The 25939-nt window shown below is 35.9% G+C and overlaps 1 protein-coding gene across 2 annotated transcripts in view; it reads left to right on the top strand.

Annotated features, from left to right (window-relative positions):
• PRKD1 (protein kinase D1) overlaps positions 1 to 25939 on the top strand; it is a 118358-nt gene that overhangs the window by 37665 nt on the left and 54754 nt on the right. For both annotated transcript variants that reach the window (XM_066188361.1, XM_066188360.1), the window contains exon 2: positions 22320 to 22458. In XM_066188361.1, the coding sequence (XP_066044458.1) occupies positions 22320 to 22458 (139 nt within the window). The remainder of the gene's footprint in view (positions 1 to 22319; positions 22459 to 25939) is intronic.

Here is a 25939-nt window from a genome sequence, read left to right as displayed (position 1 = left end):
AACCTGAAAATTTAGGTGAGTTCTAGATTTGGTATTGTAATATACTTACTAATATACTATAGTATAGTAGAAGACTGATGCAAGAAAAAGATGTATTTTGATCTCTGTCCATTACTTTGGAATAAAGATCTTTCTGATACTTTTTGGCACTTGATTTTGCAAGAATACTACGTTAAAATTTGTAAGCAAGGACTACAGAAAAAGAGCTTAGAGGAGAAGTAGTCAATATAATCCACAATTTATCTTGGACTGTGCTTTTAAAAACAAAAAGGTAATACTTTATTATTTGTCAGACCTTTGAGAAGCAACTTTGGTAAGTGAAGGAAATAAGAATTTTTCTTTTCCTCATCCAGAGTATTTACATTGTGTTGCCTGTGTCAGCTTTAAAATCTTGTGCTTCGACAGTCCGTATTTTGTGCTGTTGAGACTTAAAATCTGTTTTACAGGTGAGGTATGTAACCTGTATCATTGACACAAAAAATGCTTTCTCCAGATACCAATACAAATAGAAATGTTAGAGTGGAATGATGACTTACAGTGAAATTCAGTATTATCCAAATATGTCTTTGTCTTGTCTTAGAAAAATGAATCTTAAAAAGATGGTAGATTTTTATTTTAAAATTCTGCTGCACTGGTTTCGGACCAGGTAGTCCAACAGGTAATTCAATTTGTTTGTTTATTCCGTCATGCTTAGTGTTCTCTTTTTGTATCTCAGTCATGCTGTTAAAAGATGACCCTGATAAGTGCCAAGCAGCATAAGTCCCTGTGGAGACTTATATTATAGAAGGTTATGATGTAAGGCCGTGGACATTATAAACTTGGACCATGAGCTCTTCTATGGCTTTAGATTTGAAAGACTTTCTTTGGTGTAATAACGTGAAAAACAGGTGATCTGATTGTCCAAGTATTTATCATTTTGTGTAAAGCATAACTTCAGTGAGTCCTTATGGTGGGCACATGATGGGTGGGGCAGATGAGAAAGGACTGGACTACCAGGATGTGTACTGATGGATGCTGTGGCCTCTCAGGCAGCTGGTGGATGACTCATCAGCAAAATGTTCTGCCCAGATAACACAAGTGCTTTCCCATGGGCACTTCTTCTTTACGTTTCTCCTTCCCCCAGTCTTTGATGAGGTGTGAGAGTGGTCCATTTTGGTTACAAAGATGTGGCAAGCAAGAGACATCAGAAAGTGCCATCAGTGTGGTGTTTTTATACAGCAGAGACAGAATAACTGGAGTTGGTGCTTTCCTCCAGTATTCTGTGGCTAAAGAACTCTTACCTTACCTTTTTCTCAGGCTTAAGCTGCAGGCTGCAGCCTGTCTCCCAGGCAGGACTCTGCTACTGCTCCATCCTTCTGCTCTTAAGGAAACTCGTTTGAACTTCCTGGCTTGGACTTCTTGAAATTTATATTTCTCTCCAATGTAAATTTTTATGTTGATGTGTGAAATAGGACCTAAGTGTTGGCATACCAGAGAGATGCCAGTGTCTTGGGGAAGTTGCACCATGCATTGTGTTCTGGTTTGTAGTGGTTTGCCAAAGGGAAACACTAATCCTGTGCTAATGGGATCTCTTTCATCCCTTTCTTCATGCTTACAAATGCTAAGCCTAAATTTATTTTATTTTGTATATACAAGCATGCATTCAGATGTAAATACATGCATATATGTGTATATAACAATGTTGAAACTTTTGTCATCCACAAGAGAGGGCTGGGGACAGTGATGTTAAAACTTAACGCATATATTCCGCTGGGAATGATTACTGTTGGAAAGTCTGTAGGGTAAAATGTAGTCAATCAGCTAACATTCTTATTAATTTTTTTTTACTTTTCCAATAACTCTTTTTGTCTGATGGTACTTAAATTATTGGATGTAGCGTCAGCAAACTCTGCTCTGCAGTGGCACGCTGATGGTGTTAGCTGCTGGATAGATGGTCACTTGTTGCTGTGATAACCCTGTTCTGAGGAGCAGGAGAAAGAACAGGGAGGACTTTGTATAGCCATGGTTTCTAGTTTCCTTGTGATGCTGACTATGTACAAATGCCAGTGCAAAATGAATATTCCTTAAACCACCATGGGTGTTCCAGAGATCATATTAATTTAAAAGAGAAATGGGAGATTTGACTTTCTAGAAATTCAAACTTGATTTTGGTTTTAGTTTCTTAGACTGTAATGCAGCATTGCTTTTCCTTTTGTTTACTTCAAGGCTGAAGTTCCCATGAGGTGGAATTTCTGGCAGTGAGTGGTTAGGTATTGTGTCAGGTAGCTTTAGCAGGCCAGGAAATACACTGTTTATTCAGAGGGCAATCAAAAGTTATGTGATGTTACTGCAGCCTCTTTAGCTTGAAGTGCTCAAAACCCAAAGTATTAACTGAATTCCCATAGAGAAGTGTAAACCCCTCAAAGATTGATACCACTTATTGTTTCACAAGCGGTGACAAAATGCTGCTTGTTGTTTCTGTGCATTGGTATTGCTAAGCGTGTCTGCATTCATTGTGGTGTAAATGCAGGATGTGGTTGTGCTACTGTAGCCTCTTTCTTTAAGTTTGGTTTGACTGTTTTCAAAGGTATGACTAAGATGTGTTAATGCAGAAAACTGCCTTTTAAAAAATAAACAGTAGATCATTCTTTAACAGTGTGTACCATTCTCAAGTATAAGGTTAAGACCTGATTCTGCAGATACATGTGACAAAATGAAGTGATGCAGCTCTGTCAACTCAGTCCCAATGAATTGCCTTCATATTAGTTTACTTTGAATCTCTTTAGATTACAGTTGATAATGTAATCCTGTGGGGGAGTTGTCAGTAGACTTGATGGAGAGAAAAGATATGAGGTTATGAAAATAATTAGATAGGAATAAATTACTTTAAAATACTAAATAATTGTATGTTACAGAATTTCAAATTATTAAAAATATAATCAAATGAAAAGAAACTATAAAACCATGAAAATTGTATAAGCAGATTTAATCATTCTCATATGAAGAATGCAGAAAGCATTAATCAGAATTTTGTAACAGTTGCCTGTTGGTATGGGTATTTGCAATATCCAGCCCACTGAAAAGGCCATACTTTCACACTAGACAAGAATAAAACTTAAAGCAGGAAGCATTCAAATGACAGTTTGAATGATATTTGAAATACCACAGAAGGGATGGATGTCGATGGTAGCAATGGAGCTTTATTGGAAATAAGTACTTAAGCCTGGTGAAGATAGCAGTCTGTTGTAATGGCTGAAGGCTTTCCAAAGTATGAGAGAAGATTTATGTTGTTTCATTATAAAATTAAAAAAGGACAGGAAACCATGGTCTTTGACTTCTGTGGTAGGAAGCAGTAATGTTTTTGTGCGTGCATTAACTGATATATTTGGAAGCATCATGCCAGCTCTTCATTAGGGCTAAAACAACTTAAGTGGCTATACAACTAAGTACAACTGAGAACATCTGCTCTGAATTTTTGTTAGTTATGTTAATCCAGTTTTCAGTGAGAACAAGCTTGGGACCTGTGGAAAGAGAAATATTAGCAAAGGGAGTGGCAGTAAGTTTGTCAGCCTGCGTAAAAAAAAGGGAACAAGACAAGTAGTTATTGCATGCTCAGCACTAAGAACTGTTTGAAGTCCTACATCATCACAACTGCAGCACTAATTTATTTTTCTTCACTTCTTTCTGCCAGTAGCTCATTTGCCAGCACTGATTAGTCAGTCCAGTTTGGGATTCCAGTTCACCTGTGAGATGGCACCTCAAAAATAAATCATCTGTGTACAAAAACCTCACTTGAACATTACTATTAACAGAAGTAGCTTGTAATAAAAATACCTAAACAAAAATTTCACTTAGAATATAGGTAGTGAAACAACAGATAGAATGTAATAGACATATTTTATATATATTATATATCACTATAATGTAATGCTGCTAAGTATATAGAAGAGGGTTCCAAAAGTTCTCAGGTCAATGAGAGAGAATTTCTGGGCTGATGAAAGTAGAATTAATGTGTTTAATTAATGTTTCTATAAATTGTAAAGAACTTTTTGGAAGAAAGCTGCACTATTTGAATTATTTATCATACATATTAAAGTATTGGCACATTAGCAAAAGTTAATGCTTTCTACATTATTTCTTTGTCATAAGCCAGTATAAAACGTGAAAATTTAGCTCTGGGAGATTTCAGCAGATTTCAGTTTCAATATTGGCATGGTTCAAAAGATTTTACATTGCTTTAGCAGCTTATTCTTTATGCCTACTTCTAAGAGGATAAAACTGATTAACAGATTAGTAATAATTTAGTATTTTGGTAAGATTAATAGCAGTGTGGATGTCTTAGGGTTTTTTGGGTTTTTTTCCTTCTTAAACTTTAAATACGATTCTAGGACTGGCAAGGATCTCCTGTGTTACCCTCTGCCATTGCAGACAGTCATATAATTTGAGTTGTAAATTTCTCAAACTTGACTTTTAAGAAGATTTGGGTTTCTGCCCCTGGGGCTTCACTTGAAAAAACTGTCCGAAAGATAAATTTCTTTGGAGCTATGGATTTCTTCTTAAATATGCAGCCTGATTGTCTTCCTAGTCACCTGATAGTCACTTTTGCTATCTGTATCTTGGATTTTCTAGTTATTTTCCTTCTTTTATAGATCTGGAAGCTTGTCTTATTTTCTTTTTCAAGGTGGTTGTGACAGATTAACCAAGCAAGACTTTGTCTCACCCCATAAGATACATTATGTATTTCCTTAATTTTATTAATTTTATCTTATTTCCAAATAATCTATTATGTATTTATTGTCAGTGGAGTTTAGGGATTAGGCATCATACCTATGTTGAATTCTACCAGTACTTTTTTACTAAAGCATGAACAGATCACTCTACTGAATATACTTACGGTCAAAGATACAGATTTTTGTTTGTAGAGGCATACCTCTATTCTCGTACTTAGCTTCTCTAAGTGTTGTTAAGTACAACACTGTATTTCATGGTAACTTTGTGAGTTAACAAAATTAACACAGGGCCATGTATCCTCACATAGGATATCTTAAGAAAGATGTTTCCGGGCTTGGCTTTGCTATAAATAAACACAAATACTTTTATTTCAGTAAAGATCATCTTTATTAATTGACTTATAAAATCTATTTCAAAACATTCTTTTGTGATTCAGTTTCTCTTGAAGGTGAGGTCAGCTGACCATTGTTTAACAATGTAAGTTTCTGCTGAATATGAGGCAGAATGCTCATGTCTAATTTAGTAAGGGAGTGTGAACACAAAGGTTGTTTCTAAAGGAGTCTATGATGTGTTCAAAAGAGGGTTAAAGAGGTTACTCAACATGACCTCTTTTTTGAGTTGCCAGTCTAAATCAGAATTTTATAACTTCTGTTTGTCCTGATAGTGTGTCTGCAATGTACTGGTAACACACGTGGGGTATATGAGATGACAGCAAGAATCTAGTGAAGCCTAGCTTTCCACTGCATTTTGCAAATTATATAAATTTTTAGACTTAAACTTTAATGGTAGAAATAAAAATTGTCAGAAGTCAGGGTACAGGTGCTGGAAGTCTTTGGATTTAGTCCAATAGTCTAGCATTTTATTTCCTTTTGAGCAGTCTGTAGCACCACTAGATTGTCTTGTACTTTTTTGTCTCATTCATTCCTAGGACAATTTGCTACACTTTGTAGCTGCAAGTAGCCGTACAAAAAATACCACTGCCTAGTCAGGTCTGGTGTTCTAGGTTTTTATCCGTCTATTAAGAAACAATCAAAGAGTATTTTTGTGTCTTATTGCTGAAAGGATAGATTAGCTTATACAGTGATGTGTATCGGAAATCGCTAATATTTTAAAAAGAGTACGCATGGCATAAATAGAACTACTAAATAAAAGTATCAACCTTAAAAGTCTTTGAATTTGAACTATCAGTGGCATTTCATATAGTATAATTGTGGATAGATATGTGAAATACATGCCCTTATACATTCTCAGGCCTTGCAAACAACCTCGGTTGGATGACAGAGTCTGAAATGTTTCTTTCTGCCCTTCTTTAGGGGTAGGAGAGAGATAGTTGTTGATTGTGAAATTAAGATCTTTCTTCATTGCAATTCTCAAATCAGTGTTCAAGGAATTTTGTGCTCTGTTCTCCTCTCATCACACTCATTCACTGGCATTGACTAAACTTAATGTTCTTGTTATTTAAATTCATCTTCAATATTCCTTTGTTTTTCTTCTTCCTCTAATCATAATTGTGGAGGTTAAACAATCAGAAACAATTAGTGAAAATAATCTACGTAGCAAGTTAGCTTTTTTTTTATTTGGGAAAAAGCTCTTTGTGCTGATTACCTACTCAAGCCAGTGTAAAGAGATGCGTTTGTTGCGTACTTGTATGAAGACATAAACTCACCTTTTTTTTGTAATGAACAATTCATTGTTAAAAGACCTAGATTTAAAATTTTTCTCATTTAATTTCAGTGATCATTTTGCTATATACATATTTTTATTTATTTCAAAATCTCAAGGGAATACATTCATGTAAAAGGATGCTGATACATGGCGAGTTATTTAGCCATTGCGGTTGACAGGCGTGGGACCCTGTGGTTTAGTGGCTTTTTATATCTTTTTGCAGGCACAGACTTTGGAGGAAGGAGAACGGGGAGGGGCAAGGTACATTTGTTTCCTCATGATTATGTTTTTATTCAAACAGTTGATAAGTTTTGTTTTTTTTTACCAATTTGCTTCTTGCTATTTTGAAATTTTCTTCAAGACACTGTTTCAGAGATGACTGCTGCATTTGAAATACAGGACTGTGTGTCTCTGAAATGCCATTCTGTTTAGAAAGAACACCTACCATTTAAGTAAAATTATAGTGCTCTGAAAGCAAAAAAATAGTCTTTTGTCACTTCTGTATATTTATGCATATTTCATTTTAAACAAAAAGGATTTTTTCCAGCCTGGCAGAAGTAATCATTGGCAACTTTTTTTTTACTTCAGCTTTTTCACAAACACAACCACTTCCATTCAGGATTGGATGATTCCATTGTTTTGGTTGTGTGGGCTTTTGGGTGAAATTAAATGCTTTTCTCTTGGATCCAGCTGTAATTCAGGGGAAGGGAGGAGGAGGCTGATGTGATGTGGGGAAGTTGGCATGGACTCTGTGGTTGTTATACCGAGTAGGCAGACTAGCTATGAGTGATTTGCCCAGCTGTTTTTTGGTTTGTTTTTTTTTTTTTTTATGAGACAACCGCTGCAAAGTGGTCACTTTCCTCCACTTACATGGTTATAAAATCTTAAGAACAAAAAAGAAACTGGACTGTATTTAGGATAAGATTTAGCAAAATGTAGGTAAGTTTGCAAATTGGAAACATTCTGAGTAATGGTGAGATCTGACAGATGCATTATTGCACTAAAGAACATTAAACATTTTGTCTTCTTCCCTTTACAAGTAAATAAAAACACATGGTTGCAAAGAATATTTCTACATTGTTTCTAGGCTGCTCAAACCTTGCATATCTGTATTTTCAGCTGTTTCATTGTAAGTATTCAGTTATTACAGCTTTCTCTGTAATGTATCTTTTTCTGAGTGGTGTATTTTTGCGTGTGTTGAGGGAGATTATCTGCACAGACTTCCGTAGGCTGTAAACAGAACTTCTTGCTGCAACCAGGTTTGTGGGCTGTGGGCTGAGATGATCTTCGGTCTCTAATCACATCAGTCCAAAGAGGAACCAGTGGGCGGGAAGGGAGGGAATGGGCAGAAAACAAGAAGCACAATGTACATGCGCATGTAATTTAAATATGCACCTGCCCATGGTGCCATGTCTGTACATGCAAAATTGTTTCTGGCCCTGGAAATTTGATCTATATTCAGATTTGGCTTTGCATAACAATACAGGCATTTTGTTTTTACTTCTTTTTGCTACTTGTTAATTTTTGTTCATTTTATTGGGTTTTGAGTGTGAATAACAAAACCCCCTTTCTCCTCCTTGCATAATTGTCAATGGTGGAAATGAGGATACTGGCGAATCTTCTAGTGTGGAAAATGTGATTGAATATACATAGAACCTTTGCTTATATGCATCCATTTAATGGACAGGTTTAACCTTTTTTAGCTTTCTTATTGCATTTTAAGTTTTACTGTGGTACAGGTTACAAATGCTCAGCACAGCAATAAGAAATGCATGCAAACCTAATTGATTTAGTTCCGAAAAGTCAATTTTCACATAGATACATAAAAGCAATTACCAAATGCTTTTAAAAATCATTCATGGCCTCAGTTGTTATTTTACCCTTCTGAAAATTCCAGAAAGTCACACTGGTATGTCAGTGCATCGTATCCAGTTTCAAGTGCTCATTTACCATATTGGAGCGTAGTAATTAATGACCAGTGTATGCTTCTAATGGTATATTGCATAAAGTGAATCAAAGGTGACATAACCCATGAAGCATTCTTCAGTGACTGCTTTAGGGTTTTGAAACATCATTTGTTGTTACTGAAGTCATACGTATTGGCAGTTCAACTCAGCCTGCTGGATCACTGCAGTCAGATCAGTGCATATTTGAAATGTTTATAGCTTTGATCTCACACAGTTGTGCAGTTGCTGGTTTTAAAGGCAAGAAATAATTGGGGAGAAATTACCTGCTGATAATATGTAATTAGTTGAATAAAAGTATTTGTTGGTGCGAGGAAAAAAAGAAAAGCCATTCACAAAGCAGAAATATTACCTCTACGGCACTTTGGTAAACGTTGCAAGGACAACCCTCTCTCAAATTTTCTTTATGCAGGTACAGAGGATCTGATACAATTAAACAGATCTTTTTGTCATAATAACATATCCATCCATTATTTCATGGTTTGATCATGCATAGTAAGAACACTGCCACTTATAGAGAATCAAAACAGTTGAACAAGTCATGGGAAACTACTTAGATTTATACTTCTAAATGACAATTAAAATGTTTTTATGAGAACAGCGACCCCTTCAGTGCTTGAGGAGAGTGTAAAGTATTGGAGCGGGGTGCTATGAAGGGTGTTAGGTAGCATGTGACAGTAGGTGTTTGTGTATGTAGCACCTTGCGTGTTCAGTATTGGGCATTGGAAACACTGGTGGATTTCACACAGAAAGAGTGTAAAGCAGAAGCACCCAGCTGCAGCTGGGCTGGCTTGGTTTGGACTCTGGCATATTGTCAGAATATGTGGGCCAGGAGTCTCCTTGTGAGGGGCACTGAGAATTCGTGGCTTGTTGCCATGCAAGTAAAATGCATGTGGTCAGAACTGCATGGATTAACCACCACTGTTTTGGAATAAAAAAAATGGCATTACTTTTTTTATTTTAACTTGTCACTTTATTTGCTGCCCCTTCTGTAGGGGCAGGGGAAAAAATGTGAAAATTCAGACAACAAAACTCAGAATGTTTTTTTTATCTTGCCAAGAAAGGTGTGTGTCTCAACTATGAGAGAAAAATTCAAGCGGCTTAATTGAGTTACTAGATTTTAAAATGGTGGTGAATGAGGCTAGCAGTGTTGGTCCCTCTGTTTTCCTTTTATCAGAAATTAGTGTTCTAGTATTTTTACTCATATTTGTAGGGTCATGCAGCTTACAGGACACACAGGTGTCTGTCCCCTTTGACTATGAACGTTACTGTCAATCTTCCTGCTTCTGATCTATTCCAAAAGGCTAAGGTGGCCCATGAACGCCTAATTTTATATATTCCTATTCAGTGTATGAGATCTTGATCACTCAGCTGCTGGCAATACAATCCCCTGCTCCCTGCAGACTTCTAGTTGCTAGGATCTTTGTATATTAAGTGTCTGTCTTTTCACCCTGGCTGGCTGGGTGCCAAATGGCTGAGACTTAAAGCAAATAAGATTATTTTACAATGACTCGTTTGTTTTCAGAACTTAGAAGGGTTTCTTTATATGTTAAATGAAGGTCTAAAAAGTTTTCTTACTTTGTGACAGCTGCTTTTTCCCTGGCAGGAACAGAATTTTGACTTTGCTTATAGTGCTCTTCAAATATTGTGGTTAATGTCAAAGACTTCAGTTTCTCTATATAAGGCAGGAAGCCATAATTTCTTTGCTCTAAGCAATGTATTTTCAATACGGTGTTCTGTATGAAAATACCTTGTGAACCAGAAGCTTCAAGGAGCTGATGCACCATTTTGCTCTCAGTGTAAATGTCTTCTCTTCATCATTGTAAGTTAACTGTTCTGATTTTAAGTAAGAAAAAAAAACAACCCCACCTCTATTTTATGGCCTTGTTTAAGTGATTGTTAGGAAGACAACCATAAAAGAAGAAAAAAGAAGCTTTTCCAAAAAGTTCTAGCATCAATTATGGAATACAGTTCTGCAACTGAAAATTGTAACTCTGCTCAGTGAATGAAAAGTGCATTAAAAAGACTTCTTTTTAAATAGAGTTTTCAGGAAGGCAAGAGCCAACACTTGAAATTAAATTTTCAGAGACACGATTAAGTCAATAACTTTTCACAAAAGCATTTACAATTTTTTTTAGCAGCAGGAGAACTTCTGTCTCATCAAAAGCAATAGGGAGGAACTTACTTAATTCCAGAATCAGAGGGGAAGAGCCGTGAGAAAAGTTCCAGTCCCTTGTTGTGCCTGAGAACAATACTGAGAAATATATTCTCTCTTGTAGCAGAAGAGGTGAAATTTAATGAGTGTGAAATTCTGTACTGGAAAAATTAAGTACTTAAGTAGGGCAATATGGAAGTGGATATTTGAACAACCGAATCCATGCAGGAGTTAGGGTTGACAGTGTGTTCATTTCATGTGTTAGATACATGATTTTGAGGATGCACATCCCAGACACATTAAACTCTAAGACAGCTTTTGTCTTGATGTTTAAAAATATTCTTGAGGCAGATAGGTCTGTCTGAAATTAAACTGTCAAATAATCTGTCAGTACTAGTTGAATGGGGGTGGACATTTATTCACCCACGCTGAGATGCAAATACTTCCCTTGTGAAATATGGCAGCTATTTAGGAGCTCTACACGACCGTTCAGGATAAAAAAATGGGGAAGTATTTATCCAGTTGAACTTACAGTGGGAATTTTAGATAATCAGAAGGGAAAGTCACAGGACTGTGACTTGCAGAAAGGAACATTAAACTGTAGGAATGTACATTGTGTAGTTTTCTTACTTTGCACTGAAAGTTGGGGTTTTTCTCATGTCTTCCAGGAGAGTTGTAGGTATAGATTTTCAAAGACACAAAAGGATTTCTTCGTATTTCAAGTCAGAATCAGCTCTGTCTGCACCCTTCTTTGTCTGCCTGTTCTGGGAACATCCGGGGATGGAGATATCACGAGCTCCCTCCAAAAGACATTGCTGGCATTGAAACTACCTTTTTCTCTTAATATTGAACTTTTATTCACTTTATATACATTTATTACTGCCTATCTAGAGGCAGAAGTAAGGACTATCAAAGTTTCCTTCTGTCTATCTTCTTTCACCTAGTCATTGGTTAGCTCCTTAAATCTTGTCTTTTGTAGCACATTTTGCAAATTTTTTTCTGCTGCTGTCCTTGGACTGTCTTTGGAGTCACAGAACTAGACTACGTGTTACGTTTGAGGTGTCGTCAATGCCAAAATGAGTATCAGGATAATTTCAGATATCTGTTGTATTAAATACCTCTTTTGATGTCCTGAGACTGAAAGAAAAAGATGTTCTGAGAAGAGTCCCAAGAAATCTGTTAGCCTTCTCCAATTTAGCCTGACAGAGAGTGTTGTTGCAGAATATGGCATTATGGTAATTTGTTCTAATACTTTTTTGTATAAGAAAGCCATAGGAGTTGTCTGAGTGAACTCCTTTTTAAAGAGAATGTCTCTATTAGAAACAAAAATCCTATAATGTGAAAATAGCACAGCCATATCTGTTTTTCAGTGAGCACTTATTTTAGATACATAAATTAAGCAAGAAAAGAAGTTGGACCAGCAAAATAATTGTTGTGTGATCTAACTCTACATAGCCTTAGCTGCTAGAAATTGGAACTTGCAGTTTCTTCATCTGCTGGGCAGGTGAATCAATAGAAAATCAGATTTCACTTTCTAGTACTGATGCTCATCAAAAATTATCAAACCCTGACCTGCCTTTAGAAATTAAACAGTTTAATCCCCTGCTGCCATGGACGGGAGAATGTGTCTTTCAGTTCCTTAATTATTCTATTAGTCCCCCTTGAATCCTTTTGTCAATGGTCTAGATTTTTGAATTTTAGATATGAGAAGACTTCTGGTTGCATTTATATCACTGCCAAAAGCAGAGTTAGTAAATCCATATGATTTTGATACTCCTCAATTTATGGTAAAAATGATTCACTGGTAGTACATGTTCATCTGATGATCTACTACACTGGCTAAATGTCATTGTTGCTTTTCAGAATAGAGTTCCTTTTACATCAGAGCAGTTTATATTCCATGTTTCCACATGTCTGAAATAACATTTTGCAAAGTCTGAATCTGTGTCGCTGGTAAGCTATGCTTGCATTTTCCTCATTACATAACCAAGTTATCTAGTTCTGCCATAAACCAAGGTAGTTAAATAGTAATACTGTCCTTCATGTTTTCATTTGCTCTCTTATTTTGAGAAGCCTACAGCTCTGTGTCCCTTAATCAATAGCAGCAAATAAGGTTTTTTTCATCCTGATTACTCCAGAACTCAGCCACTGACTTTTAACTTATTTCACTTTTGCTTTTTTGGACTTGACAACGTGTGCAGCTTTTGTGAGTCCTCTTCATCATCCATGTCAACTGATGTTAGAGTACGAAGTGTTTAATCATTAATATTCAATAATATCTTTTCCCCAAATGGGAAAGTGGTTGATAAATCTTTGTGGACGATAGAATTATTAAAGTTCTTTTTGTTCCTAAAATACTAGCAAAACTTTCGGTGTGCTTCAAGTATGCTGACAGTGGTATTTCCACACTGCTTTGGGCTTCTTCCTTGCTTTTCTACAACTCTAATGTTTCTATTTATATTTGTTGCTATCAAGCTTCTGTTTTGAACATTATAATTTTATACGTATGGAAGACATACTTTAAAAGCTCCTCTTTGCAACCTGACAATTTCTATGTTTAATGCAGTTATTTTTTTGAAAGCAATTTAAAAAAAGAAAATTAACTATCCTTAAGGTTTATTCAAATACTTATCTTTAAATTGTTTTCTTTATTCATGTTTCCAGATTCACAGAAGGCTTAGATATATGTTGAATCTCTATCCCTCTTTGTGCTGAGTGTTCCTGCAGTAAGTACATGCAATTAAAGGAAGCACTGGATGCAAATGGTCTCATTACCAAGACAGAAACTTTGTTGTGATCTGCTTGTGATCCCATTCTCCTTACAGTGGTTTCCATTTCTTTACTGGCAGTGTCCTAGTATCATGATTAGGAGTGCATTCAAAAAGTTGTACACTCCACCTTTGAAACTTTAAGTTAGGAAGGCTTGGAACCCACATGGCATCTTCCCAAGCGATTTGCTCTCTAGAAGCCTATATATGGCTTTTGTATTATTATATAAAAGCTGCCATTTTTTATCATGTTAAAAAAACCAACAAAAGATGTTGTTTTCCAATCCCTAAACAGGTGTTTGGCAAGGGAAATCCTTTTGGTTGTTGTAGACAATGAAACCCAAACTTCCTATGACAAGGCTTACTCAGAGCTACAAAGCAATGCTAAATCTCCATTAAACAAAAATTTACAGGCACTTTTGTCCTAATGTTTTTTACTAGCTCTTATGGATAGCTTCCTCTTAGTGTTTTTTTAATGGGGAATTAGTGTGTATAATATGGCATTATGAGTTAAGTCATAAGTTAGTCATCTGATCCCCAGTACAGACCTGGTTCTAGATGTGTGTGCTCATGCTATACTGGTGTCCAACATGAGTATCCTCAGCCTTTTCTTCTGCTAGAAATTCCTCCTGATTATATTCCTTACAGAATTAGGGAGCCCAGTAATCCTGTTACTTGGTGGTGTCACTTTATGCTTTATTAAAAAGGATCCCAGTTATTAATATGTGGACATTTTATCCTTGGTTAATAAGGATTCTAGTTAGTAATAAATGGAAGTAAAGCTGACAATTGACTAAGGAGAAAGCTAATTATTAGTACTAAATTGTTAAACATTCTCGTTTCTATCACATTCAATATGAGAGATGCCTTGACAAGTATTTTTCAAATGACTCTTAGTGTATTTCCTGAAATACAGAATTAATATTGGGAGTGGATGGAAGAGTAACTAATTTTCCGATTCTCTCCTAATATTTTACTTAAAATGTGAAGGAATTCTGCTCTTTCAAGAGTAAACCACATACTTGGGAATACTTTATTTAAGATACTACTCTTGATCAGAAATATGTTGTTTTCTGTTTCCGTGCAAAACAAGAATTATTTTTAAGCAATCATGTAGTATGTACTGGCATCTGTCTTGAAGGAAATGAAGTTGATTTGGAAAGTGGAACAGAGGTATAAGGAAGCGAGAGTGATCTGTAGGTCTCTTTACCTCCATTAGGTCTTTTGAGATCTCTTACCTCAGAAATCGAAGCTTTGACTACACATAAGCAATTTGTGTTGTGCAATCTATAAAAAGATCAAAGACACTTCTTCTACATCAAGTAGAATTATGTAGTAGTTGTGTAGTCTATTGAGTGAGGTACTGGACTGGTGACTGGGTCTCCTGAATTGGTGTAATAGTGCATGAGTGATGCTAAAACGCATCTGGTGGTAGACTCTCACAAAAATTGTGGGGGGGGTTTGGGGCTTTGTTTGCTTTGGTTTGGTTGTTTTATTAATAGTGTATGGAACTGGCTCTTGAATTGGTTTCATCTTTCTTAAATTAGGAATCTGTTTTCCCAGGCATAGTATATGGTTTAGAACTAGTAAAACTACAGCTTCAGAAGCAGTCAATACTTGTGAGCAAGCAGCTCTTTGGATGGTTTTATGTTAAAAGAACTAGAAAAAAACCTTGATTTTGTTAGTGATTCATCATCCTTTTTCTGCCTGTTTGCTGAAGGGCATGAACGTTTCTGCTCCATTTCTCAACCTCCTTGGTGAGAAATGCAATCTGTTCCTGAAGTATCTACATAAATGGATGCCTGTCAACAATCTGGCACTTGTTGTCACGTTCTTCTCCTAAACATTTCACAGGAAGCTCCATAATTCTGCACTGGGGTGGACAGTGTTGAGCTGCACAGAGAACATGTACAGGAACTGTGGGAGCCTTTCTGCTGGGGTCCCCCTGTTGTCGTAGAGAAATGTGTCATTAATGGATCAGCTTAATCTCAAACTCTCAGCATGAAACAACTGAGAAGACAGAAGCTCTAAGTGGTGTCCCTCAGTGCTTCTAACTGGGAAAATTTTCAGTTCAGTAATGCAGTATATGCAGATGTGGTAGATGTGATAATATTTTTGCCACCAATAAGATGCAAAGACCAGTTTATATTCTAAGTCTCATTGTGATTTAATTACTATTACTTTTCTAAATGTTTCTACTGAATTAACCTCTTAATCTACATGATAGAGCAGTCAGCATGAGTGTGCTTTGATTTGCATGGCACATTAACTTTTAGAATTTTTATGTGACAAAATTGAGTGTTTTCTCAATTTCTGCGTTATTGAACTTATTCTTTCTTTATAGCTTATTGACTCTGCATCATCTTCGTTGCATTGGAAGTTGTAATAGAATATTCATAAAATGCTGAGGAAAAAATAGTAAAAAAGATTAGTCTTAGAGAAAACACATTATATTTGAAAGACAAAGGCTATTTTAAATTAAGGGGGCTTTGTATGAAAATCCACTTCCAACACATAATCAGCACATTTTTGGTAACCACTGTTTGTGGTAATTCAGAATAAAGTACTTCCACAGAACTTTCAATGAAAAATAAATCCAATATTTTTGATGGAAATGGAGATAGTTGTATTGGTATCTTGTGATAAAATAAATAAAGTTACACTAATTATGCTAAATTTCTCTTTGTTTGAGAGAAAAGTATTATTATTTTAGATTTTTCATGTTCAATTGCCATGGTGGATTGACCCCAGCCAGCAGCCACTTGCCAGACACAATTCGGGAACAGTGAGAGATGAGTCAGGTCTGGTTGCCCTGAACTGGGAGTTCTTAAAGTCTGCATGGAAGTAGCATGAGTGATGTGGTGTATACTCAGTATTTTTGGCAGTGAGCAATTTGAGTAACAGAAGGCAAACCAACATACAGTGGCAGGAAGCATAGGTAGCAAGAGAACCTGTTGGTTTGAAGAAGTACGAGGGAAACAACTCCTACCCCGAATGGCCACAGGAAACAACCTGTATTAGAAAAGGCTGATGAATAGGTTGTTCAGAGTTCATGCTCTCTCCAAAAAAAGCCGTATTTCTATGTTTCACCATGGCCATATTTTTTTCCTTTTGATGGATAGTTCTGTGTAGGAGCTCAGCTGTGTTTTAATTCTGTGGATATTTGTTGTTCCGCAGCCAGTCAAAGTCAGTGTATGTGGGCAGTATACGCTGTTCCTGATCTAAGTGATGTGAAGGAATCAGATTTCTGCAGCAGATCGCTGCTGCAAACAGAGATAGCAAAATATTCGTAGGTACATATTTTTTATCTAAAATATTGTTTACATCATAAAGCAGTCAGTGAGAAGTTTGCTGCTTTCTGATGGCCCATTTGGAAGGTACTTACTAACTGCTATTCTGCAGGTAACAAGTCCTTTATAAAACATGTATGTAAATCGTTGTAGTAAAAATGGAAAAGGAATAATGAATACTGTAAATAAGGAATGATGCTGCCCACAGTAAAGCATTAAGAGGCTTAAGTGATGTTAGAAATGTACCAAATGGGGATAGTTCTCTGAGGTTATATCTAAAAATATATTTATAAATGAAATGAGAATACAGGCTCAAGCATTGGCCCAAAATCACATAAACTCTTCAGTTGTTTAATTGCATGCTTCCTGATACAGTTTGAACTGTGCCAAATCGCATTCTTTCAGATGATGCTCAGACAGTTTGGGTCCTAGCATGTGTAAGAGACTGTTTGAAATAAGGAGTGGCAGTGTCATCTCCCAGCTTCTGGGGAAAGAGGTGATTTGTGTGGCAGTGAGCCATTTCAGTGCCCCTTAGCTGTGGATCCGTAGAATGGTTCCTAGCTTGTATAGTTGGCATATTCTTAGTAACTTGTCTGTTTCACTTAGCAGTTAGATTGAGAGCAAACTTTCTATTACATCTTTTTAGGAATGCAAAGGCAAAAAAGGGAGCAAAGACCTATATTGCTCTTCCCGTTCAGCACTTTAACCCTTGTAAATCTGGCTCTTGGGTGTCCTCAAGGGTCAAGGTCTTTCCTGTGTCTCTCTTCTAAGTGTGTTTTCCTTGCTCTGGTCACCTCTTCTCGCCTTTCAAGATTTTTTCACTTGTCCCTTTTCCTTTCCAAATGAAGATACTTGTTCATCTGTCCTTCATCTGGTTTTCTGAACCTGTGACAAATGGGTATGACCTGTCTTGGGTAGTACTGCAATAGAGGCAGCATCAAGTTGATTGGTATTACTCCTTGTATTTTCTGACCCTTCTCCTTCCTGTATAACTAAAGTCTGGTTGCCTGGGAAGAATAAAAAAGAAGGAAAGCAAGGAAAGGAAATAGTTCGTTGCCTGTCCTTGCCGTTTGTCTGCCTGGCAAGTGCAGATGCAGTTACTGGACAGGTCTGGGGTGAGTCACCATTTCTGAGGTGTCTTAAGCACAGAATGTGACAACCTGGATTGAGGCGGAGATGCCACCGCTGCTGGAGCAAGCTCCACCTCCTGTTTGTACTCAGCCGTTGTTACATGTGATCTACACAGCCCCAGTGTAAACTTTAGTTTGAACTCCTGCGTTTGTGTTACTTTGTAGTAACTGTAGTGGTGTATATGTGGAGAAAGTCTTTGAACGCTAACTGATGTTTCTTACAACAAAACCATGAAGTCTTGTGGTATTTTCTTTATGTATAAGACTAGTATTTTCATGATAGCATTGGTAAATAGAGCCCTTTAAAAATCTCTTGAGTTTTGCAAGTGAGTTAATAATGGCTGCCACAACTAAGTGAAAATTTAGGCAGTCCTCGTGACGAAACACTGACTTTTCAGTGTCCTGATTTTGCTGTGTTCTAACCTCTGCAGGGAAAGGAAATTCTGACTTCTAAAATTAAAATGCACTGTTATTTTAAGAATATAAAAGAAAAATGTTTCAGTTTGGTTAATGTGATTGTTTTAAAAGTTTTGTACATTTATATGTTTATACTAAAACGGTGGTATTGAGCTAAGACTATTTATTTACTTATTTATTTATGCACGTGTTAGGGTTAGTTCAACAGTCTTGTTTAGGTCAGGTCAAGGTTACTTGTGTTTTAGCCAGTTAAGTTAACAAATATTCAGTGTGACTCACCTTCTCCACATGCTGTGAAGACATTGTTTAACCCACAGCCCTTATGTGTGCTCAGTCAATATCTTTGTGCTGCAAAAGACTTCCAGGTTTTATCAAAGTTCTTGTGCAGGTGCAATTATGGTAATCGCTAAGGGCCTCTAAAAACCTACTAATCTAGAAGAAAAAAACCGGTCATCCCTAAAAATACAATTAAATTTAATTTTAAGGAAAAGTTCAGTGATGACTGAAAAAATTAAAAAAGAAACAGCTCTCATGATTTCCTAGAATAAAGCAACAGAAACTAACCCTTTCAGAAGATGTGCAAAATTGTAGTAACATACAAAAAGACAGAAACAGGAAGATTACTTTTTTCTTTTTCACTCTTAGCTGTGGGAATCCGTCTGTCTGTATGTTGCAATTTTTATATGCCTAAAGAAATATTTTTGCAAAATTATCACAGCAACAGACTTTTTTGACTGTTAGACAGCAGTCCTAATTGCAATGAAACATCATCATTTTTTAGAGTATGTGTTTTCCAGTTCTTCCAGGTTAACTTCTTCAGGTGGAAGAAATTTATTTCTCATGTGGTCATCATTTGACATAGCTACTATGCTAATCTTTCAAATATGTAACTGTTAAACCAAACTAGTGAAGAGTTGTCTACCTTCGAGTGTCTTACCTTTCTTTGAAGTTAATTTCCTTTCTAAATTGTGGCTTACCAGAGAAGTTGAGTAGGTTGTCCATTCAGATAACTGTGTATATGATTTGTTATTATTAATTAAGTTTTGAAAGCTTCACAACTCAATCTGGAAATACGTTAGCATTTTGGAAATACATTATATCTATAATTTAGATATATCAGGTCTTGTAAGGTTTCATTCTCTAATAATAAAATTGTTGGATTGTCCCAATAAATAGAGTTTTAAAATAAGTAATCTTTTCTTTTGTCAGCTTCTCTTTGATCTTTGTTTCAACTATTAATAACAGCATGGTTATGGATGTACATAGTTCAGCTTGTATTTGCATGTGGAGGGACCAATGCCATTGAAATTACTGACTGATGCAATGGATAGTGGATTAAATGAATTATTGAATACTTGCGATTAGATGTTCTAGTTATTGAAATTTGAGTCTACTTTTTTTTTTTTTTTGTAGTATCACTTGACGGTTTTTTAATTGAAAATCCAGAATTTGCATAATCACTTGGCTTCTATGTGGTTATTGGTAAAATATTTTGGTGGATTTTCTTGAGGTGTTTACCATGTCCAAGGGTAAAAACACCAAAATGTTTGCTTCTGTTTTGTATCTGCTGTGGAAAGATTAGTACTGAGGCTCCTTTTAACCCGGTGTTTTATGGATGATCTGCTGCCGTAGTGCCCACAGTCTGGACAATAACAAATTATTACTTGAGATCCTGATCAGCAATGTTTTTAATCTGAAAACGTGATTTTATTTTGTATTTCTCTAAAGTCTTATGAGTAGATAATCTTGATGTAATTTTTTTAGAAAATTAAAGAAGCACACAATTTCAGTGTGCTTATTACAGGTGACTTCAAATGCTAGTAACACTTCCTCTTTTTACCTCTTTCATAAAAGCTACTACAGTGTTATATAAGACATGTTCAGCATTTTCTGAATGCTCAATGTTTGGAATAAAAGTCTTTTACTTGCCTGTTGCAGTTCCACTTGTTAGCAAATTTATTTTTTCACTTTTATCTGCTCATATTTTGTTTCTCCGTATTGGTGGAAAGGGATTGGTTAAAACAAAGGGGGAGAACTAATTTTAGAGTGTTTCCCTTAACATTTTCTTAAACCAAGACAGAAGGGTATCTAATAAATAACATCAAGATGGGATAGACTTGAGTTGATTTAGGAATTTTGCTAAATTTTTAAATCTGGAACCTAGAATTACTGGTAAGTAATCAGGTTAAAAACTGATCTTTTTATTTCTGAACAGGGGGAGGCAGGACACATTTGAAGTACTCAGCTAAACTGCGGCAGATAAGCAAGTTATGCTGTAAAGGTCATTTTCCTCTTTCACTTGTAAAGTAAAGCATCTTTGACTGAACTACGATGAAAGGCCATTGAAGTGATTCATTTTACTTCACACTTGGAGTAGGCAAACAAGGTGTTTATGGACAGCTTTGATGTCTTAATGACTACTGATGACTTGTTAAGCAGCTAGAAATACATCCTGTTTCTGAACCCCTTGTAAGCAAGTCTTCCACTCCTGATTCTTAGAGATGTACTGTACTTCCTCATCATGGCAATTATAATGACCATTTAACTCTAGTAATTCTGCTTTAAGCAGCTATTATACTGAAACAAGGCTGCCTGTTGGTATTGGGGAATTTTGCTCCAGTACCACAGTTTCCCTCTTTTGTTTCGGGTTTAGCAAAACTGAATGCTGTTTATGGTGGTGTCATACCAGGCATCGTGGCTTCTTTTTGTTTACTTTGGTCTGTGCATATCAGCATTATTGTTGGCAGTAATAAGCTTAGCTGAAGGAATTTTTGTCACTGTTGGTCCTTATACAATGTTTGAAGAATTGCACCATCAAAGCGACTGTTTTGACGTGAGAGTAGTGTATCTGGGGGAAACTAATTCAAACAGAAGATATTTCTTGTGTGTATTTTATCAAAAAATGCTGTGACTGAATTTTCTTTTTTCTACAGAATATAATAACGTTTACCTCATGATACACTTATTTCTACATACATGCATAGTATGGGTCATTTTGCAAATTTTTTTTAGGTAGAAAAAGTAGAGATATTTGAAAAAAGCAAATGGAATGGGCATATAAAGAGAGAGCAAACAATTTAAATCATAATGAATTTAGAGGGAAATGCCTGTGGTGTTTCTGAAATCCAGTGAAATGAGAAAAATCTTGCAGTTTTTGAAAAGGATCAGGAGTTCCCATTTTGAAGAATAGTATTTCACTGCCTCTAGAAGAAAAAATTCCTAGGAATGCCACTGTGCTTGTGGATAACCTCAAAACATACGAGTTTACTTCTCTGGCTGCACTTGCCACTGTGTTTTTTTAATGCACGTTGCCAAAACACGGAGTAGTGCATTGATATAAAATTGAGTGGAATTTTTTGTAACATAGAAAGGGCTTCTTGGTTGTGTTTTCAGAACAAAGTCTTAGTTCTTTAGGCTGGGAGCATGAAAAAAGCACTTTTTTTTTTCTGCAGAAAACCAAGCAAATTAAAAAAAAAGAAGGAAAAAAGTTATCTAGATAATAATCTCCAGTGTATAACCTCAGAACTTGTAAGAAGACTTTTTTAGTTTAAACAGGATTTAATAGGATTTTGAAGCTCCACTTTCTCTGCATTGAAACAAATGATTATGATTACATTTTGAAATATTGTTTTGAGACATTGTTTTATGTCCCTGGTAACTTCAGTCTCAAAAAATACATGTTTCATATTGAGTTATCATTTAAGCGTTGCATCTTAGACAGAGCTGAAATATATTTCTTTTGTCTTCAACGCATCTTTTGGGCAGACATCTGGGGAGAGAACATAGAATCATGGAATAATGTATTGTAATATATTATAGACTAGAGGGACACTCCAAAGGACATTTAGTCCAAACACCTGTTCCAGGTCTAATTGAAACATGTTATTCAGGAACTTGTGTGAGGAAAAAGTTACCAGCAGTGTCTGCAGGATACATTTACTTCTGTCTCATTTCCTAGTGGACACTGCATTGTTCACAGGAAGAGAGAGGCAAATGAGCTTACTTGCTTGGGGGAAAACAATTTTTAGAATAGAGTGATAAATATTTTCATAGATTAAAAAAATATATATCACATATATCTTAAGTCATACCTATTTGATTTGAGGAGTGGTCCAGTCTGCCCTCAAAATTTCATTACACATTAATTGTGTTTTACAGTTTTGTATTTTACAGTTATGTGTTTTACAGCATAGTAAATTCTCATGGGTTTGTATTTGCAGTTTCCTGAATGTGGTTTTTATGGAATGTACGACAAAATCTTGCTCTTCCGCCATGACCCTACCTCTGAAAACATTCTCCAGTTGGTGAAATCAGCTGCAGATATCCAAGAAGGAGACCTAGTTGAAGTTGTCTTATCAGGTAACTATAAACCAATGAAAATTACTGTCATTCTTTTGCAAATGAAAATATCCAGAGCAGTTTTCTCCCAGTTAGATTTTGACCCAGCGTAGGAGAGAGTCCATACAACCAAGATTTCCTTTTTCTTGATTCCTATCTCAGACATATATAGGCATATTATATCTTTTACTTTTTTTTTCTGTTGCCCTGTATATTTTGTAACAACCCCTTTCATCCATATTACTAGCTAAGCAGGAGGTTAATGTGAATAAGCTTTTTGCTTTATGTAGAGTGCTATGAAAATGTCCACTGGAAATAGAGTAATTGATTTTTCAAAGCCCTGCATAATTATGCTTTACAAGACTGCTCTGACTCTTAACATGATTTATTTCTTCAAATTATGAGAGGTAGGGGAGAGCACAGTTATGTGACTTAAATATAGAGGAAGTCTGAGGATGTCATTAGGTGTCAATAGGACTTGTCAAAAGCTTGAATGTAAGAAGATATGGGCTATGTGACTGGGAATGGTGCAAAGTTTGCAAGGTTGTGCAGTAGAGTGAATGCTGGAACCGTAAAGATGTAAAGGTGTTATTTGGCAAGTAAAACTAAACTTTGGAAGATTGGTTGAAGGGTTGAATTTTTGCTGTTGGAACATGGCAGTTGAGCATCTGGAAAGACACTTAAAAGTACAGAGACATGTATGCCATATGAAAGTAAAAATTGCAACTGTGGAAGAGTATAGGATTAGTGAAGAGAAAGGCCAAGTCTTAATGGGTGCTGAAAAGAGTGTAAGTAAGACCTAGGTCACATAATCTAAGCCAACTGAGCTTTTAAACCTAGTTTTCTTGCATAGGACCCTATTCCGTATTCTTTGATTAGAATAGGAAAAAGTGAAATAAGGAATAATGCCTGTCATGCTTGTAAGTCATCATTAATTTTTTTCATATCAGGAAACAAGTTTTTCACTTTCAAAAAGATACCAGTAATCTGAGTTTAATATTTCCCACAGAACATAATCACTCCACATCAGTAATTGTGATGCAGTGAACAAAGTTAACGAGGACTTTAGTGCTTTATTTGATACATTGTTTATATGCTTCTGAAGTGTAGATCACATACCTTCTAGCTCACCAAAAATAGGCAAGTAGCTGTTTAAATCTTTAGGAGCAACGGACAGCATATGAAACTGCTAATATATCATGGTCTGACTAATGGCACTATTACAAATGAAAACCTTCAGTTAAATGTCTCAAATTAAACATGTTTCCTCAATAAACACTTGAAGGCATTAGTATCCTCCCCCAGATGAGCTTAAACTAAATGCAGCAGTTCATTTTTGCAGACAATTCCTGTGTCACATAAAGGGGGGGAAAGTATTCCCAGTTTTGCAACACTGAAAATGAGAAAGAACTGTACAAATAATCTGTCATGTTTAGGGAATTACTCAAATTAATGCAGGCAGTTTCTTATTAAAAAATACTCAGACATAGTTTTAAATTATTGTGGATTTTGGCAATAGCGCATATCAAAGTAGCTGTGGATGGGTTATCTCCTTTTTAATTAAAGGACAAAGTCTATCTAAATACAGGGCCATAAGAAGTCTTTTTCAGGATGTTTAATAATATGCTTTGAAAATTTATTTTGAAGGGATTAAAAAAACCTCCTGAAAACAGAAGAGATTGCCCTTCAGCCCTACGGCATATGATATTGAGTGCTTGACTGGTAGAAGGACAAATGAAATACAATATGTGCTCATATGTTGAACTGATTGTTTTATTTCTAGCCTTCATTACAGAGAGCTAAACAGAATATATTTTCTAAAGTTCTGTAAATTCAAGGCATATTATGGTAATTGTTTTTGAATGTCATGTCCAAAAGAGGCAGTAGAACACATTGTTACTGCTATGGCTTTGCTGCTGAAAAGTCCTTGTGCTTTGGGTCAGCATTCCCTGAGGCACTGGTATCTGTTGTCAAAAGCTGTACTGATGGACTGCATTCATTTTTTATTGCTCAGGTCAATACTAGTCAGAGTAGAGAAAGCTGAACTGTCAGTCCTCATATTCAGGGTTATACAATCAGTACTATGCATTTCCTGTTTTTCATTGTAGTTGACTTAAAACTTCATTTAAAAAGCTGGACCACCCATGATTTTTTTTTTTCCTACTGCACTTACATTCTTGGCAGTTTAAGATTTAGTAAATATGATTGATTTCTGGTTTGCAGCTTATATTACAAGTTCTTGAAGGAGCTGAAAATTATCTACAGAAACTCCCAGGGGAGAGGTGTTGCTCACTGTAGCTGTAGCACCTTAGTCCATTTTAGTGAAGAAAATTGTACTTGCAGATGTCATGCAATATAACTGAAACAGTTCATGTTAAAGATTTCTGGTTAAACACAAGAAATTGACTCAGCTCATATTGCAGCACCTGCTGTGCTTTTGTATTCCTAATGAACATTATTACTTGCATTTTGCATTGGTACAATACGATGTAGTATTTTAATGGACTGCAAGAATCATGTAATGTGAACAAATGTTGTGTCTGTCTGCTGACTCATCCAGAGGAGATAGGCACAGGCTCTCGCAGTCAGCCAGATGAATTGTGGTTCAGTGCCACTATAGATTCTGGCATTTTGGAACTGAAAGGTCAAGCATTATTATAAGAGTGGAAGCAAAAGTGTATGAGATATAGTTAGCTGCACACTAAAAGAGGAAAAGGGAACTTTTATTATGAATGTGGTAGCCCTAATAAATATGGGTTTAGTTTTACTTCTATTATTTTCTTCCTTTTATTTTATGTATTTTAAAGTATCGCATCTCTTTGAACACTTTAGTTATGGGATTCTGATACTGTTTGTACAGGAAAATGGGAACACTTGAGAAATGTATTAGAACCAAAAATTTGGATGTTGAATACATTTGGTTTTATTAGGCTGCACTCCTGGGCATTCATTGAACAGCATCACTGATACCTTTCTGGCAGTAATACATAACTTACCGTGTTTCTGTTTTCTCAGCTGTGTATTTTCTATTCAATTTTTTCTTCAAAATATTGGGAATGGGAAGTTCATCTTGTCTTCAGATGCACAAAGGAGGAAAATTCTTTACTACTTCTGTGGAAGTCTCTGCTAATGTGTTCCTTGAATCCTACATATACCTAGTTCTGTGGCATTTCAGACTGAAAAGGATATGAATCTTTGGAGAAAGGATTTTATCAAAGTATATTTGTAGGAGGGGTTCCTTTTATTAGAATACCATAAAAAATTAGTAGGCAGCCCAAAATCAGGAAGCAAGGTACAGAAATTGCAGTCAAAGTTGCAGTCAAAGTTACAGTCGGAGATGGCTGGAAATGAGTTGTCAGTCATTCAGAAACACTGAAAGGAATAGAAACCAGAAGTTACATCTTTTTGGAGCGCTCTCTCTCTCTCTAAAATGTAGTCTTATGGTTTGCTCAAGAGAAGGAAGCATATTTATGTAAAGTGAGTTTAAGCTGAAAAATATTCT

Source organism: Chamaea fasciata, unplaced genomic scaffold (assembly GCF_029207755.1).
Source record: "Chamaea fasciata isolate MVZ Bird 193981 ecotype frontalis unplaced genomic scaffold, bChaFas1.0.hap1 SCAF_7, whole genome shotgun sequence".
NCBI lineage: Eukaryota > Metazoa > Chordata > Aves > Passeriformes > Sylviidae > Chamaea > Chamaea fasciata.
Note: the sequence above shows the minus strand (reverse complement) of the source record. Positions and strands in the feature narration are given on the sequence as shown.